This window comes from Bos indicus, chromosome 5 (genome assembly GCF_029378745.1).
Source record: "Bos indicus isolate NIAB-ARS_2022 breed Sahiwal x Tharparkar chromosome 5, NIAB-ARS_B.indTharparkar_mat_pri_1.0, whole genome shotgun sequence".
Classification (NCBI taxonomy): domain Eukaryota; kingdom Metazoa; phylum Chordata; class Mammalia; order Artiodactyla; family Bovidae; genus Bos; species Bos indicus.
In genome coordinates, this window is record NC_091764.1 from 1,333,171 (window position 1) to 1,352,981 (window position 19,811).

Consider the following 19,811-nt stretch of genomic DNA (forward strand, 5'->3'; position numbering starts at 1 on the left):
CTTGCAGTCTGTGGAGGTGAGCGAACCAAATTATTATCAGCTTTTGTATGTGTCCACTTTATCACATTCACTACTTTTCACAAATACACACGGCATTGTTAATCAAGTGTTATTTGTGTATAGATGCAGAGTATTTTTTTCACTGGTTTGGTCTTTTAAATTTCTAGTGTAAACTACAAATTTGCGTTTCCACACAGCTTTATCTGAATTATTCATGCGTAGTAAGTTGAACTGTACTTCTATTTAAATTCCATGTATTCAATAAATATAAGATAAAGTAATCAATTACAAGAGTAAAATAATTTAAAATACTCTCAGAAAACACTATGGATTTTTAAAGTTGCATAAGTGGTGATCTTGTTTTAAGATTTAGAATCAGGCATGAAAATAAGTTAGCTGATTAGCAGATAACTTTTAAAACATGAGACAAGATTTTTTTTAATATCTATCTGTTACTTTATCTACTAGCTTTCTTTTTTTAAGCTTTCTGCAAATTACCATGGCTTGTTTTAGATTAGCTATATTATACTATAAATATGTCCAGATGTTTTTGTTATTCTGTAATTTGTTGAGTTTTGGCTGAAGACTTTCTTAGATTTCCCACCCCCCCACCCCTTGTAATGATTGATTTCAAAGTTAGTGCTGTGTTTTGAATTGTTGATGGGATTTTTTTTTTTTTTTTTCCGTTGATTAGAAAAGAACCAACAGTCATTCTCTTAGCTGTAGAGATATAGCAGCTCTTAGAAACAGAGGCACAATTATTTAACTTAATTTGTACTCATTTCTGTAAGATAATAGCTAGAACATTGTAGATCATCACTAACAAAATATAAATAAATTCATTAAGTAAATTATTTAAATCAATTAAACAAGTATAACAGTTACATTTCAGTTGACATCTGAATCTCCTGCTTAATCCAATAATGCCTATGACTACCTGCTCCATGTCAGGGCTGGGGAAACGTTCAGTCTGCCTTTGGGAGCTGGATCATCGTGAAGGGAAAGGGAGAGAAAAGCATATTTCCTGACGACTAATATGTAACAGATTTTTCCCTTTTGTACCTTCTGTTTTTCAGAGACCTTTCTTACAACCTGCTAGAAGATTTACCCAGTTTTTCAGTCTGCCAAAAGCTTCAGAAAATGTATGTCTGTAAGAGTCTCTAAGTCACCAAGTGAAAACCAAGAGCCAAAACTCACATTTCCAGGGGTCGTTGGTTTGCTTACCCTGTGGTTCACTGGGGAGACACGTGAAGCTTGTCCTTCTTACACACATGACTGCATAGGATGGCTGTAAAGTTGGGAAACATAGATAATATTATTTTACCATACATTACACTATAAGTAAAGCATTTATTATAGTTTTTTCTCTCTAACCTGGTATAGTAATGAACTGGGTTTGTTTAAGCTCTGGATTTTTTCTAAACTTATACCTTCAATGAGTGGCATTAATATCTTTTTTTTCCTGAACACAAGTGAAACTCATATGTATGGCATTAATTTTGAAAACTGAGAAACTTGAGTTTATTTGTATGTTTGCTTCACGATAATCACCTTCAGAGGAGATTCCATATTTGTCTTATTTCAGGTGCTACGGATGCTACTTCTGCATAAAATATTTTAGAATTCCTCTCTTAAAATTGCCTCCTGCATTAGACATCAGCCTTTTTGAGTCATGCTTTGGTTTTGATCAGAACAATATTAACCATCTACCCTTTGCCACTTAATTTTTCTCTGAATGCCTTTGGGCAATTAAGGGAGGGGAAAAAGCCATCTTTGGAAGATAAACATTTGACCCTCCTGAAGACCCTCAAAGCATATAAGAAAGGCTCAGAAGGCAGAACCTGGAAAGGCATCCTCAAATTGTTTGAATGATGCTGCATTGGGAATGTAGCTCTAGGCTCAGTAGTAAAGAATCCACCTGTAATACAGGACACTCGGGTTTGATCATGGCAAGCCACTCCAGTATTCTTGCCTGGAGAATTCCATGGACAGAGGAGCCTGGTGGGCTGCAGTCTAGAGTCTCACAGAGTCAGACATGACTTAAGCAACTGAGCATGCTCACCCAAAGGAATAATAAGTATTTGTTTGAAAGAGAGGCAATACTTATTTAAGTGTATAAATTGTCCCGTTCTTTTTAAAACAAAAAGAAATTTTTTTCAGTGTCACTTGGCAGTCGTAGTTCGCGTGTTCCTTGATTAAGGGAAGGTAATCACTTGTAAAATTTCTCTGAAGACTTATCTTTGAAACCGATGACTCTGAAGTCAATCTCTGGAACCTGTCATTTCAGAGACCTGCGACATAATGAAATCTATGAAATTCAAGCTGACACTTTCCAGCAGTTGTTCAGCCTCCGATCTCTGTGAGTACCGCCTCCCAGAACTTTCCCCATCATAGAGCAGTATTTCTCTCTTTGGGTCTTCCTCTAAGAGTTCCTTTTCAATGTATGCATATACTGTTGGGCCTTTGTACGTGTATCTGCCATAAGAAGGCAAATATTTTGCTTATGATCATTTCTAGGAACAAGTTCAAAAGTAGTAAATTTGCAGTCAGCAGACATGAGACTTAGATAAAGAGGAAGGAGGCCAAGCTATAAAATAGCCTGCAAAATGTGATTCTATTCTCATCCAGGAACTGGCAGAGATCGTTTGGCATGCAAAAACAGGGTAACCACACAGTTCTTCCTGCCTGTTTTTCTTTCCTGGTCAAACAGTTTTTCAGTGCAAGTCTCTCTGAGGGCATAAGAGTCACCTGGAGATGACTGTAAAAAAATTCAGAGTCCAGGCTCTCACCTGCCTCAAGAGTTAGACCCTCTGGAGTGGGGCCTGGGAATCTATATTTTAACAAGTACACAAGGGTTTGAGCACAACTGTCCTAGAAAATGCTTCTGTTGCTCAGATGACTAAGATTTGTAAATATTAAATTCCATTCTATGATTGAAAAGACCATATATTAACTATAGGTTTAAAAAAAAAAAAAAAAAACTTAGTAGTAGATTTTTTTATGTGTGTGAGGCAGTTAAAAAAAGTTTAAATTTTTCCATCCCGAAACTGGATTTCAATGTCATTTTGATGAATGATGGCAGTATGTAATGTTTTAACTGCAGGACATAAACCTTTTCTTTCCTAAAGTTTTTCTTAACATTTAAGAGACCATCTAGGTGATCACTTACCTAGAGACAGACATCCTGGAATGCGAAGTCAAGTGGGCCTTAGGAAGCATCACTACAAACAAAGCTAGTGGAGGTGATGGAATTCCAGTTCAGCTATTTTCAAATCCTAAAAGATGATGCTGTGAAGGTGCTGCACTCAATATGCCAGCAAATTTGGAAAACTCAGCAGTGGCCACAAGACTGGAAAAGGTCAGTTTTCATCCAATCCCAAAGAAAGGCAATGCCAAAGAATGTTCAAACTACTGCACAATTGCACTCATCTCACACACTAGCAAAGTAATGCTCAAAATTCTGCAAGCCAGGCTTCAATAGTACATGAACTGTGAACTTCCAGATGTTCAAGCTGGATTTAGAAAAGGCAGAGGAACTAGAGATCAAATTGCCAACATCTGCTGGATCATCAAAAAAGCAAGAGAGTTTCAGAAAAACATCTATTTCTGCTTTATTGACTATGCCAAAGCCCTTGACTGTGTGGATCACAATAAACTGTGGAAAATTCTTAAAGAGATGGGATTACCAGACCCCCTTACCTGCCTCCTGAGAAGTCTGTAAGCAGGTCAAGAAGCAACAGTTAGAAATGGACATGGAACAACAGACTGGTTCCAAATAGGGAAAGAAGTATATCAAGGCTGTGTATTGTCACCATGCTTATTTATATGCAGAGTACATCATGAGAAATGCTGGATGAAGCACAAGATGAAATCAAAATTGCCAGAAGATATATCAATAACCTCAGATATGCAGAGTCATCTGCAACCACCCTATGGCAGAAAGCGAGGAAGAACTAAAGAGCCTCTTGATGAAAGTGAAAGAGGAGAGTGAAAAAGTTGGCTTAAAACTCAACGTTCAAAATCTAAGATCATGGCATCCAGTCCCATCACTTCATGCCAAATAGATGGGGAAACAATGGAAAACACTGAGAGACTTTATTTTGGGGGCTCCAAAATCACTGCAGATGGTGACTGCAGCCATGAGATTAAAAGATGTTTGCTCCTTGGAAGAAAAGCTATGACCAACCTAGACAGCATATTAAAAAGCAGAAACATTACTTTGCCAACAAAGGTCTGTCTAGACAAACCTATAGTTTTTCCAGTAGTCATGTATGAATTCGAGAGCTGGACTATAAAGCTGAGTGCCAAAGAATTGATGCTTTTGAACTGTGGTTTTGGAGAAGACTCTTGAGAGTCCCTTGGACAGCAAGGAGATCCATCTAGTCCATCCTAAAGGAAATCAGTCCTGAATATTCATTGGAAGGACCGATGCTGAAGCTGAAACTCCAGTACTTTGGCCACCTGATGCGAAGAACCGACTCATTAGAAAAGACCCTTATGCTGGGAAAGATTGAAGGCAGGAGGAGAAGGGGAAGACAGAGGATGAGAAATGGTTGGATGGCTTCACCAACTCTATGGACATGAGTTTGAGTAAACTCCGGGAGTTAGTGATGGACAAGGAAGTCTGGCGTGCTACAGTTCATGGGATCCCAAAGAGTCAGACATGACTGAGCAACTGAACTGAACTGAACTGAAGCGACCATACCCCCATAAAATAATACCATTCCTCAAAACATTTTAAATTCACCTTTAAGAATCACTTTCTCCCCAGAATTTAATTTGAAAACCATCTTGCTCTGAATTTAATTGTGTTGCCCTTTCCTTACTTTTGGTCTAAAATCATCTAATGAATTTCTTTTACTTTTTAAAATAAATGTCAAACAAAAAAGTGCATTACCTACTTTTATTACCCACCTTATTCACCAGGTTGGAGTTCTGGCTGTTTCCAAAAGTTAGTTTTTTTAAAAAAAGAACTTTTTTTTTAGTTGATAGTTTTAATAATTGGAAAAGGAAATGGCAACCCACTCCTGTATTCTTGCCTGGAAAATCCTATGGACAGAGGAGCCTGGCGGGCTACAGTCCATGGCATCAAAAAAGAGTCAGATAAGACTTAGTGACTAAATAACAAAGAGATATTTGATAACACTGTATTGCATAATTGAAATTTGCTAAAAGCATAGAACTTAAATATTCTTCACCAAAGACCCATGGATTCACTCTCCTGGGTCACCGTCCTCACCCTCCTAACCAGCTTCTCTACCATCAGTCTCTACCCATTCATCTCATTTTCCAAAGAAAATATTTCTTAAGCAGAAATTGACTCATGTCACTTCCCTGCCTCAACAATCTTCTGTTATTCCCCTACTGTCTTTAATACCAAAACCAAGCTTCCCAGCACCACCCTTCAGAACCTGATCCCAACCACTGGAATACCTTCAGCTCTCACCCATCAGCTCCCAGGACCTGACACATGGGCCACTGTTTCTCCTGGCCCTCTCACCCATTCCATTCCTCCCCACCCTCAACGTGCCCTTGTCTGTCCCATAAGCACAAGCTCCCCTGTCTTTGAACCCGCTCCTCTCTGATGTGCTTTGCACATTCTCTGCAACAGGACTCCGCGCTCCGCACTGCCATCAGGTAGACCATGCCTGACCTGAAAAATGACAAGGATTTTTTTCATTTTCTTATCCCCATGGTCTAGTGCAGTGGTTTCTCTCATTATTTATTCAGAAAACTAAGATCATGGCATCTGGTCCCATCACTTCGTGGCAAATAGATGGGGAAACAGTGGAAACAGTGTCAGACTTTATTTTGGGGGGCTCCAAAATCACTGCAGATAGTGATTGCAGCCATGAAATTAAAAGATGCTTACTCCTTGGAAGGAAAGTTGTGACCAACCTAGATAGCATATTCAAAAGCAGAGACATTACTTTGCCAACAAAGGTCTGTCTAGTCAAGGCCAAGGTTTTTCCAGTGGTCATGTATGGATGTGAGAGTTGGACTGTGAAGAAAGCTGAGTGCTAAAGAATTGATGCTTTTGAACTGTGGTGTTGGAGAAGACTCTTGAGAATCCCTTGGACTGCAAGCAGATCCAACCTAAAGGAGTCCCTTCTAAAGGAGATCAGTCCTGGATGTTCATTGGAAGGACTGATGCTAAAGCTGAAACCCCAATACTTTGGCCACCTCATGCAAAGAGTTGACTCATTGGAAAAGACCCTGATGCTGGGAGGGATTAGGAGCAGGAGGATAAGGGGACGACAGAGGATGAGATGGCTGGATGACATCATCGACTCGATGCACATGAGTTTGAGTAAATTCCGGTAGCTGGTGATGGACAGGGAGGCCTGGCGTGCTGCAATTCATGGGGTCACAAAGAGTTGGACATGACTGAGCGACTGAACTGAACTGATAGAAAAACCCGAACAAACATTTTGGCCAACCCAATAGTTTGAGGATTCCAAACAAGTTCTGTGCCAAATACTGGAGACTCTGGAGCCAGTTTACTTAGATTTGAATCTCAGCTGCTGAGTACTCTGTGACTTGGAGCAAGTCACTTAATACTCTGTGTTTTAGTTCTCACCAGTAAAACGGAGCTAATGATAATACTTACTTTATCAAGTTGTGTTGAGGGTTATGAGATTTTATGTGTAAAGAAGCTGGTGACCATACCTGGCACATAGTAAATATGCAGCAGTGTTGCTGTTGCTGTCATCATTACTAGAACAAGCACATATGCTTTTAGGGTTATGTAAGTGAGAGTTCTCACAGGAATCAGAGTCAGTTCTCACAGAATCAAACACCCTGATGGCCCAAATGGAGGGACACCTACACAGGTATTGGCAAGCAAGGGACGCGCGTGTAGAAACCAGCAGCATGATGGAGACGGGGGCTGAAGAGACAGGGAGGAATGAAATGTGTTTCCAAAACCCAGGAAGCCCTGAGGCACAGACAGGGGGTGCCATGGTTGAGAAAGTGCACAGCTGTGCCAAGATTCCAAAATCGAGGAGCAGACCACAAGGAGACCCCGACTGCTGTCCTCCAGGGACTTCCACTGGGACTCCAACAGAGAACCTCAGGGAGCCTTGAAGGTGCAACCTGAGAGATCAGGGCAAGAGAGGAGAACTGGCTCCCCTGGGCCTGTTGGGAGGATTCCCAACAGGAAACCTCCTGTGCAACCTGTGCAACCCGTTGGGTGCACAGGTTCATGGCTAGGAATGGAATTACTGTCCTCGGAGTATATAAGTGCTGCACTCAATATGCCAGCACGTTTGGAAAACTCAGCAGTGGTCACAGGACTGGAAAAGGGCAGTTTTCATTCCAATCCCAAAGAAAGGCAATGCCAAAGGATGCTCAAACTACCGCACAATTGCACTCATCTCACATACTAGCAAAGTAATGCTCAAAATTCTCCAAGCCCGATTTCAGTGTGTAAACCATGAACTTTCGGATGTTCAAGCTGGATTTAGAAAAGGCAGAGGAACCAGAGATCAAATTGCCAACATCTGTTGGATCATCAAAAAAGCAAGAGAGTTCCAGAAAAAAACATCTACTTCTGCTTCATTGACTGTGAATCACAGCAAACTGTGGAAAATTCTTCAAGAGATGGGAATACCACCTGACATGCCTCCTGAGAAATCTGTATGCAGATCAAGAAGCAACAGTTAGAACTGGACATGGAACAACAGACTGGTTCCAAATAGGAAAAGGAGTACGTCAAGGCTGTATATTGTCACCCTGTTTATTTAACTTATATGCAGAGTACATCATGAGAAACGCTGGACTGGAAGAAACACAAGCTGGAATCAAGATTGCCGGGAGAAATATCAATAACCTCAGATATGGAGATGACACCACCCTTATGGCAGAAAGTGAAGAGGAACTCAAAAGCCTCTTGATGAAAGTGAAAGTGGAGAGTGAAAAAGTTGGCTTAAAGCTCAACATTCAGAAAATGAAGATCATGGCATCCGGTCCCATCACTTCATGCCAAATAGATGGGGAAACAATGGAAAACAGTGAGAGACTTTATTTTGGGGGGCTCCAAAATCACTGCAGATGGTGACTACAGCCATGAGATTAAAAGATGTTTGCTCCTTGGAAGAAAAGCTATGACCAACCTAGACAGCATATTAAAAACCAGAGACATTACTTTGCCAACAAAGGTCCATCTAGTCAAGGCTATGGTTTTTCCAGTAGTCATGTATGGATGTGAGAATTGGATTATAAAGAAAGCTGAGCACTGAGGAATTGATGCTTTTGAACTGTGGTTTTGGAGAAGACTCTTGAGAGTCCCTTGGACTGCAAGGAGACCCAAGCTTTCCATCCTAAAGGAAATCAGTCCTGAATATTCATTGGAAGGACTGATGCTGAAGCTGAAGCTCTGGTACTTTGGCCACCTGATGTGAAGAACTGACTCACTGGAAAAGATCCTGATGCTGGGAAAGGTTGAACCGGGAGGAGAAGGGGACAACAGAAGATGAGATGGTTGGATGGCATCACTGACTCGATGGGCATCAGTTTGAGCAAGCTCCGAGAGTTGGTGATGGACAGGGAGGCCTGGTGTGCTGCAGTCCATGGGGTTGCAAAGAGTCAGACACAACTGAATGACTGGACTGAACTGAATGAGGTGGATGAACCTAGAGCCTATTATACAGAATGAAGTAAGTCAGAAAGAAAAGCAAATATTGTATATTGATTCACATATATGGAATTTAAAAAGACAGGTCTGATGTACCTGTCTGCAAGGCAGCAATGGAGATGCGGACATAGAGAACAGACATATGGACACAGTGAGGGAAGGAGATGGGGGACAATTTGAAAGAGTAACATTGAAACATATACATTAGCATATGTAAAATAGGTAGCCAGTGGGAATTTACTGTATGATGTAGGGAGTGTAAAGCAGAGCTCTGTGACACCCTAGAGGTGTGGGGTAGGGTGGGAGGTGGGAGGAGGGTTCAAGAGGAAGGGAACACATGCTTACCTGTGGCGGATTCATGTTGATGTATGGCAGAAGCTAACGCAATATTGTAAACCAATTATCCTCCAATTAAAAAAAAAAGCTTTCCAGTTTCCCCCAGCTTAGGGGGGACTTTCAAACAAGAATGTAAATGTTCTGTGAATACCATTTATCCTAGGTAATTTAGGGGCCCAACACCATGAATAAATTACCTTGCATTAGAGAAAAGTTGACAGTGGTCATTTTCAGTTTCCTCAAATGCCTACGCTTTAGCTCCCCTTTTGAGTCATGAATTTTAAAAATACAAATTTTAAGTTCCTTGCTCTTTTTTAAAAATGTGGAAGTTCTTATTCTTGTAAATTACCTACATGTTGTTACACATAGGTGTGGAGGAGAGGGGCCAGTGAATTTCTCAATAAATTATAGGCTTTGTTATCAAAGAATTATACTTCTAACATATATTAGCCCCTTTTTTCTTCATTTCCCAGTTAAGAATTTAAATGTCCATTCTCTTTACTGGGAATGTTTTTGAAAGTATCTCTGTGTTTCTCTTAAGGTCTGACATGCTGGACAATATACACAAATTCTTTTTGGGTTTCATTATGTATCTGGGAACATTTTATAACTTAAAATTTACTTGCCCATCAGAAGAGCTTCAGAAGTTCCTGTCTCTCCCAACTCCCCAACCCCCACTCATCTTAGAAATGCCTTAATAAAATTTTACAACCATGTTAAAGTCAACTTTTTATCAATAAAAGAATAAAAACTAAAATATCCATCTGAGTGATTTTCCTGGGTTGATTTAATAAACAAGGTTGCTTTCAAATTCTCTCTTTAATCATTTTATACTATCCATACATGCATCTGAAGGATGATTTGATAAAGTTAATTGTCCATGTCCTGAATGGAAGTTAAATTTTGTTAGAAGAATGAATATATATGGTAAAACTTCACAAGGTCTTCTTTTATATAATCTTCTCACTTGCCTTTTTTTTTTTTTTAATAGGAATTTAGCTTGGAACAAAATTGCAATTATTGACCCTAATGCATTTTCCACCTTGCCATCTCTAAGAAAGCTGTGAGTATTTCATGACTTGTTTATGGCATGTTTTTTGATAATTGGGCAGTATCTGATTAATCAAAAATGAATGTTGGTTTTGCTGGAAAAGCCTGGGCACAGAATGCTGAGTCCTCAGTGTCCTCCACACTAGAGTTGGATCAAACTAGAAAGGAGCAATCCTGCTCCCTGCCCCTCCAAGGCCATGTGGATCCTTATAATTGAAGATCTGGGTGACAGCTGGTTCTGGTTATTGAGGTGAAATTTTCCATTTTTGCAAGCTATCAGGTGGAATGGAATAAGACATCAGTTCATTTCTAAAGGGCTTTCATTTCACAGTTTGCCATACTAACAGAAAATCTTCCTGTCCATTTTTATCCTCCCTTGCTTCTTCCTCTTCTCCACTCCCGTCTCAGAGAGAAAGAAGGAATTGGGTCAGACAGAAGTTAAAGAGAGGAGGAAGAAAATAAAACGCAAACGATGTTTTCAAATTAGATGTAGCGCCTCCCCCTAGATTTTAGATGTCCCCCCCACCGCACCCCACCCCGCCCCCCGGCAAAATTGAGGCATGGCAGCCACTCCAGTATCCTTGCCTGGAGAATCCCATGGACAGGGGAGCCTGGCAGGCTACAGTCCATAGCATCACAAAAGTGTCGGTCAGGACTTAGCACGCAGCACGTCGCATCTGCCAAAATCAAGCTGAATGTAGAAATTACAATTTGGATATGATTAAAACATTTTTCTTTCTGCAATTCTGATTGCAGATAGAAAAGTTGTCAGGAGCTAAAACCAAAATGGTTCCTTTTACCATTAAGAGTAAGGACCCTGCTTAGAGGTTTTATGGAGCAGTTTAATAATCTTGAGGTTGCTTTTTTAATGTAATCGTTATATGCTAACACAGACTAAAAGCCAATTGTTGTTTGATGTTTTGCAGGGACCTCTCGTCCAACCGCCTGTCGTCTATTCCTGTAACTGGGTTACATGGTTTAACTCACTTAAAATTAACAGGAAATCATGCTTTACAGAGCTTGATATCATCTGAAAATTTTCCAGAACTCAAGTGAGTTTGTCATTAAAGCTAATAAGATACATTTGTGGTCATGTGAAATAATAGACGTGTTATAGTGGTTTTCAAAATTTATGGGACTCTTTTGAATTGCATTTCATGCCTTCATGTCCCCCACCCCTGGGGCATTGTTAGGACAAACCCTGGAGTAGGAGAATGTGTCTTCCTGACCACATTTCCTTTGTTTCTCTAAGATGCCTCCTGGAACATAGAGTTCATAGAAAGAGTTTGAAAACCATTGATCCATGAGATAGAAACTAGAACATGTAATTAAATAACATTATAACATAATTGTACTCCTGTTGACATTTAAAAATTCATTTTGCTTATGTATATGTTCTCATAAAATCTATTAAATTAATATTTGTTTGAAGAAGTAATGCTCTTTAAAACCTGTCACACTTATTATCAATAAAGAAGTCCCTTGAAAAATTTTATATTGTTTACCACTGAGCCACCAAGGGAATATATATAATATATAGAGAGAATATACATGTATATTCTCTGTGTATATTAAACCATAGTACTTTTCATATAATTTTAAAACCCCAAAACAGAGTTTATAAATAAAAGAAAGGAAAAAAGTCTATAAATACCTCTAAAAACATTTTGCTATTTCCTTCCAGATTTGGTTTCCAATGTATTTTTAATTGTTAGACCACAGTACGTATACAAATTTATATCACATTTTTGTCACTTAACACTATATGATACTATAAATACTACTTAACAGTGCTACAATTTCCCCAGTGATCCTTTTTTTTTTTTTCATGTTTTTATTATGGAAATTTTCAAGCACAAAAGTAGAGAAAATAATATATCCATTGAACCTCGGTAACTATCAACATTTCATGACAATAATTTCTAACTCCATTGTTATTATGAATAGCACTGGAACCAACATCTTTATGCACATAGTTAATAATTTAGACTATTTATTAAGGCTAAAACCCACAGGCAGAAGTATTAAGTGAAAGAAGAGCACTATATTTGGCAATCTGTTTCTTTCAGTGTGTGTTTTTGTTTGGTTTTGTTCATTCCAAGGGTTATAGAGATGCCCTATGCATACCAGTGCTGTGCATTTGGAGTGTGTGAGAACGTCTATAAAATTTCTAACCCGTGGAGTAAGGGCGACAACAGCACTGCAGAAGACCTTCATAAAAAAGATGCTGGCGTATTTCAAGTTCAAGGTAAGATCAGCTGTGTCACTGACAAATCTGTGTCAGAAAGGCGCCTGAAAAAGTCATCAAACATATCATCTGAACTCCAGACAAGCCTCCATATAATCACCCCAGCAAGCTGAGAATCAATCCTACTTTTTAAAGAGTCTCAGAGAAAGAGAAAACTCCTTTAGGACTCAGTCTGAAATGTCATATTTTCTGTAAGTGAATTCTTCATGCTTATCGTTAGATCCCTTTTAGCATACAGTATCCTCTGGGGTAAATATTAACACTGATTATGAGTACTTTCATAAACTTTTAAGAGGGTCTCATCCCTGTGGGTACCTTTTTCAAACATGCTTCTGAGCTTTTTACTCCAGAAGATAAATATTTTTATTCTTAAACCCGAGTAGAGCGGAGGATATAGACATTTTAGGTGCCTCCATATCTCAGCAGAAGAGCTTAGGAATCCAACTTCTTACCCAATTAATCCTAAAACATTCTCACCTCCTACCCTCCACAAGGCTATCTGTCAGGAAAGTGAAATGAGATAATGTCTGTAAAGCACTTGGCTTTCCTTGAAGTAAGACCTGACTTAACTAGACAACAATGCACCTCAAACCACACCTGTGGTAACAAGCGGGTGCTTTCCTTTTCTTGCCAACCTTGCAAGTTTGCACAGAGTCTGAACAGACTGGCTTTTCTTCCTCTGGGTGTTAATGATTTGTTGATTCCCAAGCAAGTATGCTTTGTTCTGTCTGCACATTTCGTTGACTTGGCTTCCTGCACATGTATCCGATTAAGGAGCAGGTATTCCAGCCCTTGGCTTTTTTGTTTCACGCTATAGCGTGTGTCTTGCTCTCGTTCTTGCTTTCATTTTTGCTTTTCCTGCCTCGTTCACCCTAATTTCTAGTATATTTATTCATCAACCCCTTCTCCCCCTCAAAAAAAAAAAACAATTAGAATGTCTAAAATGTGCCAGGCACTGTTCTAGGTCCTAGAGGCACACAATGAACAAGAGAGAGGAGGTTCTTCATGGAGTTTATTTTCAGAGACTGTGATTCCCAATCCTGGGCTGTCTATTGGAATCACACAAAAGTTTTTTAAAAACACTGATGCCCGAACCCCACACCAGACCAATTAAATCAGTGTCTCGGGGAAAGCATGTTAGATTAAAAAAACTCCTGTTTCACGGGTAGCTAACCCAAGCACCGAGCAGTTACGTGTTTTGTCCTCTGTTTAGCATAATACCCCAGAAAGATGGAAACTTACTAATTCTCCCTCTTGTATTCAGAGAACACAGTTCAGAACATCTGCACTGTAGTCATCTGAGTGTTAGAACATTGGATAAAGTGGTTCTTCCACTGAATGCAGACCCACGCTCTCTCTCTAATTTAGGTCAGAGCGATTCGGGGCCGTAGTGAGCTGCAGGGAACAAGAACAGAATGAGAGAGCTCCAACATTATGACAAGGAACCCAGGGTTGGTTACCATCCCTCGTCCCCAGTTCTGCCGGGATAGTTGTCAAACAGTAGCTTGAGTGGAACATCCCAAAGCAACTACATCATAGACTTGAGAGAAAGCCCAGGGAGAAGTGGGATGTTTGCCCTTCAGTTTCCTCTGTGACATTTCATGTCTCCAGGGCAATCCAGGCCTCTCTCCTCCCTGGGAGTTGGTCCCTCTAAAGACAGACAGAACTAATCATTCCAGAATTTCTCATTCCTGCAGATGAGCGTGATCTTGAAGATTTCCTACTTGACTTTGAGGAAGACCTGAGAGCCCTTCATCCGGTGCGGTGCTCACCTTCCCCAGGTGAGAAAGGTGTCCCAACAGCCTCAGGAGCTGTACCCACCCTTAACTCTGAAGCCGTCAGTGACATTCAGCTACACCTCCAGGCAAAATCTGTGCCATCTTAGCAGCTCATCAATATCCCACCTCATGCAGACATTTAAAATACAAATGTTTATTTCCTGGAGTTGGTCTCCAGTCATAAACAGGATTTTTATAGGAGACTTTTGATTCAGATTAATGGAAATTGAAGAACCAATCATGTAGTTAGAGGTGTATGTAATTTTTAAAATAATATTAGCTCTTTAGCCTGAACTGGTATGCAACAGTCTTGCTTCATGTAATCACTGATTTTTGACAGTGATTTCTTAGGTTCTCTCTAAAGAGAACCTATTTGGTTAAAGCAAATAATAGTTTTAGAGATAAGTAAAAATTTCTATGTATGTTAATTACTTCATTGTTAGTCCCTTTCTCTGAAATAGGATAATCCAGTTGGGGGGAGGAGGAAGACAGCAGAGGAGGGTTGATATTTTACTTTCAACAGTTTGATGGTTCTTTGCTCCTAAACAGCAAACGTCAGTCTAAACCTAAGATGACATTCTCATGAAATGCATACGACTCACACTTCCTCTTCTAAAATCACAAAGTGTTTCCCTAGGATTCTGCTTCCCTGTTTACAGAACCTTTTTGAAACATTCTGGAAAAATATATTAATAATAAAAAGTCCAGGAGATCTGGTTTGTTACCTGGCCCCCACACTGCTATATTTGGGGAGCCAGAATCCAGTAATGTAAAAACTCTCTGGCTCCATTTTTCTGGGTATAGGTTGAAAACCTGGGCATCTGGTATACTCATCTTTACATTAAATAATGGTTTAATGAAGGGGATTCCCTGGTGGCTCAGAAGGCAAAGAATCTGCCCGCAATGAAGGAGACCCTGGTTCGATCCCTGGGTCAGGAAGATCCCCTGGAAGGGAATGGCTACCCACTCCAGTATTCTTGCCTGAAGGATTCCCCCGACAGAGGAGCCTGGTCGGCTACAGTCCATGGGGTCAGACTCAACTCAGCCACTAACACTTTCACTTTTTTTTTCCACTTAATAAAGTGGGAAAAGAGAACAGTGTGTTCCCAGGGCTGTTACTGGCTTGTATCTCTTGGTGTCCCGATAAGAGAAACCAAAAGGGGAGTGTGGCAAAAGTCGTGAACCCTCATTTGACACCCATCTGTCTCTTCTTTGGACTTCTAGGCCCTTTCAAACTTTGTGAATACCTGTTCGGTAGCTGGCTGATCCGAATTGGAGTGTGGACCATAGCGGTTTTGGCACTGACATGTAATGCCTTGGTGACCTCCACAGTGTTCAGAGCCGCAGTGTACATATCCTCCATAAAACTGTTAATCGGGTTAATAGCCGCGGTCAACATGCTCATGGGGGTGTCCAGTGCAGTGCTGGCTGGCGTGGACGCCTTCACTTTCGGCAGCTTTGCGCAACACGGTGCCTGGTGGGAGCAGGCGGTCGGCTGCCAGGTCGTCGGCTTTTTGTCCATTTTTGCTTCGGAATCTTCAGTTTTCCTGCTCACCCTGGCAGCCCTGGAGCGTGGGTGGTCGGTGAAATGCTCAGCAAAATTCGAAACGCAAACTCCCTTTCCCAGCCTGAGAGCGACTCTCGCGCTCTGCGCGCTGCTGGCGGGGACCGTGGCCGCCGTGCCCCTGCTGGGAGGCAGCGAGTACAGCGCCTCCCCGCTCTGCCTGCCGCTGCCCTTCGGGGAGCCGCGTGCTACCGGCTACATGGTGGCCCTCGTCTTGCTGAATTCGCTTTGCTTCCTCGTGATGACCGTCGCCTACACTAGGCTCTACTGTCACTTGGAAAAGGGAGACCTGGAGAGCATGTGGGACTGCTCCATGGTGAAACACGTGGCCCTGCTGCTCTTCACCAACTGCATCCTGCACTGTCCCGTGGCTTTCTTGTCCTTCTCCTCTTTACTGAACCTCACCTTCATCAGCCCAGAAGTCATTAAGTTTATCCTCCTGGTGATCGTCCCCCTTCCTGCCTGCCTCAATCCCCTTCTCTACATCCTCTTCAATCCACATTTTAAGGAGGATCTGGGGAGCCTGGGAAAGCAAACCTACTTCTGGACAAGATCGAAACACACAAGCCTGATGTCTATTAACTCTGACGATGTGGAGAAACAGTCCTGTGACTCAACCCAAGCCTTGGTGACCTTCACCAGTGCCAGCATAGCCTACGACCTGCCTTCCAGTTCCGGGTCACCACCAGCTTATCCGATGACTGAAAGCTGTCATCTTTCATCTGTGGCATTTGTCCCGTGTCTCTAATTAATATTAGAGAAAAAGTTGTCAAAAATTGAAAACCCAAAAATATGAGGTTGAGTACATCAGAGCGGAACCAAAAAGAACTGAGTTGAAATTCAATTTTTTTTAAAAAATCTCTGTGTCAAAAAGCTGATAATTGTTGATACTAGAGAGTGAAAAATCAGTATAAATGCTGCTTATATAATTTGTTCAGCTATGGTAGATAGTCCTACTTTTCTGGTAAGCCTAAAATACGTATATATTTAAAAAGCAGATTGAAATATCCAAAAAATTCTCTATGATTTCAATTGAATTCTTTTTCGACTCACTTGCTTACAAAAGAGGTTTTAAACCAGAAAATCCCTTAAAATATGCCTGGAGATATCAGGAGAAAAAGAATTTTAAATAGCCTACATTACTAAGTAATGGTTGTGACCAATAGGATTTCATCTTAATGACCGTGTGGAGATGTTTTAGTACTGCTTCACTTTTCCCAGAAAAGATCCTTCCAGGTCACCAATCCCGCCATGAATGGATAACATAAGGTACTACTCATTCATTCATGTTCACATCATTTTTAGAGATGCTAGATTTTATGAATCAGCACTAGATGATTCTACCCTCAGTGGAATAAAATTGCTTACAAATATTTTGAAAGGAAAATGAACTTAAATTCTTAAATTACCATGAAAGCAATCAGGTACAGACAAGGTCTGATTTCTCTAATTCATTTTAACTCCTTGGTGCCCCGAGATGAGAAGAAAAGTCCATTGCTGGCAATGGATATATTTAGAAAAGATGGAAAGCAACCTGGGATTTTTTTACCTTGGTTGAGTACACATTTTTCACAGGAGGTTTTATCACTTGATTCACACTGATGTGTATCATAAGGTAATAATCAAATGCAGACACAACATAAATTAAGTCCACTGACATAGCTTCTCACATGTATCTCTAGTAGCTTTGGCAAGTGTCTGAAACCAGTTTTGGCTCACCAGAAACGTGCTAACATATTCTCCTGTTTATTTGGCTTGGTTTTAGCTATGTTGTCTTTGGGTCAACCCACTTGATGTCAAGAACATGACTTCTCTGCTTATTCCATGTTTAATATGTGTTAGGTATTATAAGAGGCAAAATTATTAAATACTAAAGGTCAAAGGATTAATTTGTAACTTCTGTTATACTACATTAGCTTCAATAAATCCAAACCAAAAGACTATTAGGTAGATTTATTTTTATATAAGCATGTTTATTTTGATCAGATGTTTTAACTTGGAATTGAAAAAAATACATTTATGAGATGTTTTATAAGATGTGTAAATATAGAATTGTATTTATTGCTACAATAAAGATTCAGTAACACTAAGGGCCATGATAATAAACCATGTACAGTGGCATATTCTTTCATATATATTGTGTTTCTCTGCCCATTTTTCTTTAAATTCATTAACTGTATGTAATATATGTAAATGTATATAGTTCTTGTAAATAGATTTCAAACTTGCTTTTCTATTGGGTACAAAATAAATTTGTAATAAAATGTGTGACTATAAGACAAAATATTTTCAAGTGTTTTAGTGAGTCCATACATGGACTCCTAAATACATGATCTCCTAAATGTTTTTGACTTTTGATGTATAAGAGTACATTTGCTATCTGAGTATCTTAAGTATTTTGGACTTGTTTAAGAAGTAAATCTTTCACAAGAACAAGTCAAAATATCTTTACAAACTCCTGGATAGCTTTAACTATGACTGATAAACTATTTTGTCACAACAAATGACTTGGTGAATTTCATTGTCCCCAGTGATAGTTTGGGCTTTATAGCCAGAATCTACTTCTTTTGCAATGTAAAAACAAAAACAAAAACACAATTAGAAAGAAATGTATAAAAAACAAATCAATCCTAAAATCATTCAACATGAACATGGCTTTTCTATAAATTCTTCCTTTAAAGGAAACATATTTTATGACCATGTCAAGGCCAAAAGAAAACATGTGATTCTCAGGGCACAAAGAAATACACTCTTCCCCTTTTGTTCCCATCCCCAAAAATATAAGGAGTGAAATTATTTTTCTAAGCACCTAGTACCAGCCACTCCCAGCTGCAATGAGTCCTGCTCTGCTTGTACAAGTTGCAAAATGAACCCATCAGGTAGTAGCTGGAGCTTCAGCAGTATTGCCAAGATGAGTCCATATCAATAAATTATGTGTGAAAGTATTTTAAAAAAAGAAAATGAGCCCGTATCAACTGAGCCCCTCCAGCGTACCTGGCACTGAGTTTCCCACCCATCTGTCAGACATGGGTGACGGATGCTTCAACCTAACCTTGCAGTCTACACTTAATTTCTCTTCCACTGAGACAAGAGGTGTAGTAGTGTTAGTTGCTCAGTCATGTTCAACTCTTTGCAACTCTATGGACTTTAGCCTGCCGGGCTCCTCTGTCCATGCAATTCTCCAGGCAAGAAGACGGCGGTGGGTTGCCATTCCTTTCTCCAGGGGATCTTCCCAACCCCAGGATGGAACCAGGGTCTCCTGTACTGCATGCAAATTCTTTACCATCTGAGCCACCAGGGAAGCCCAACTGACATAAGGGCCATAAGATAATCTCACTCCTAGTCCAGGCAGCAGATACAAAAGTCTAGAGCAATGAATCACAGTCTATCTTCTCAACATAATTGTTTTTGGGGGCCCAGGGTTAGAAGCATCCTGGCAGTAGACCCCTTTCTCTTTCAGAAAACACAAGTCAGTGGTGTGGTTTTTTAAAAGGGGAAAAAAAACCTACTCTGATTTAGTTCTTCAAAAATCCATGAGCTCTATTATAACCTAGTTATAATACACCTCACACCAAACACTGCTCTGTTAAGTGTCTGAAAAATGCCTTCCACTATAATCCAGTAAATCAGAATGACTGGAATCACATCCACAAATAAATAAGTCTACTTCCCTGGTGGTTCAGACGGTACATAAGCTGCGTACAATACAGGAGATGCAGGTTTGGACCCTTGGTCAGTAAGATCCCCTGGAGAAGGGAATGGCAACTCACTCCAGTATTCTTGCCTGGAGAATTCCATGGACAGAGGAGTCTGACAGGCTACAGTCCATGGGGCTGCAAAAGTCAACCACTTTGGACATGACTGATCAACTAACACTACAGTGAGGAGAAAAGATATAATAAACTGTTGACAGACTGAATAACAATAAAAACAAACGAACACAAATTGATGGGCTAACCTAGAGTAAATGGTTAACATTTTTATGTTTTCAAAACGGATTCATTCAGTCAACAAGTATCGTGTGCTTACTATGTGCAGTGTTCTAGGCACAGAGGTAATAAAACATGGTCTAGAGTTTGTATTTCAGTGGAGGAGAGATAGAAAATAAGCAAATATAAACAAGGAAATATATGATGGAATATGAATGAAAGGAATGAAGCTAAATAGCATGACTAGAGTGGCAAGTTACTCTAGATGCAG

General features: G+C 40.1%; 1 protein-coding gene across 1 annotated transcript in view; it reads left to right on the plus strand.

Annotated features, from left to right (window-relative positions):
- The window catches only part of LGR5 (leucine rich repeat containing G protein-coupled receptor 5), a 127,181-nt gene extending 109,066 nt beyond the window's left edge, over positions 1–18,115 (plus strand). The window contains exons 12-18 of the mRNA XM_019959765.2: positions 1,077–1,142; positions 2,288–2,359; positions 9,963–10,034; positions 10,948–11,073; positions 12,124–12,269; positions 13,967–14,050; positions 15,272–18,115. Coding sequence (XP_019815324.2) covers positions 1,077–1,142; positions 2,288–2,359; positions 9,963–10,034; positions 10,948–11,073; positions 12,124–12,269; positions 13,967–14,050; positions 15,272–16,359 — 1,654 coding nt within the window. The 3' untranslated portion in view covers positions 16,360–18,115. The remainder of the gene's footprint in view (positions 1–1,076; positions 1,143–2,287; positions 2,360–9,962; positions 10,035–10,947; positions 11,074–12,123; positions 12,270–13,966; positions 14,051–15,271) is intronic.
- Positions 18,116–19,811: the final 1,696 nt, after the last annotated feature.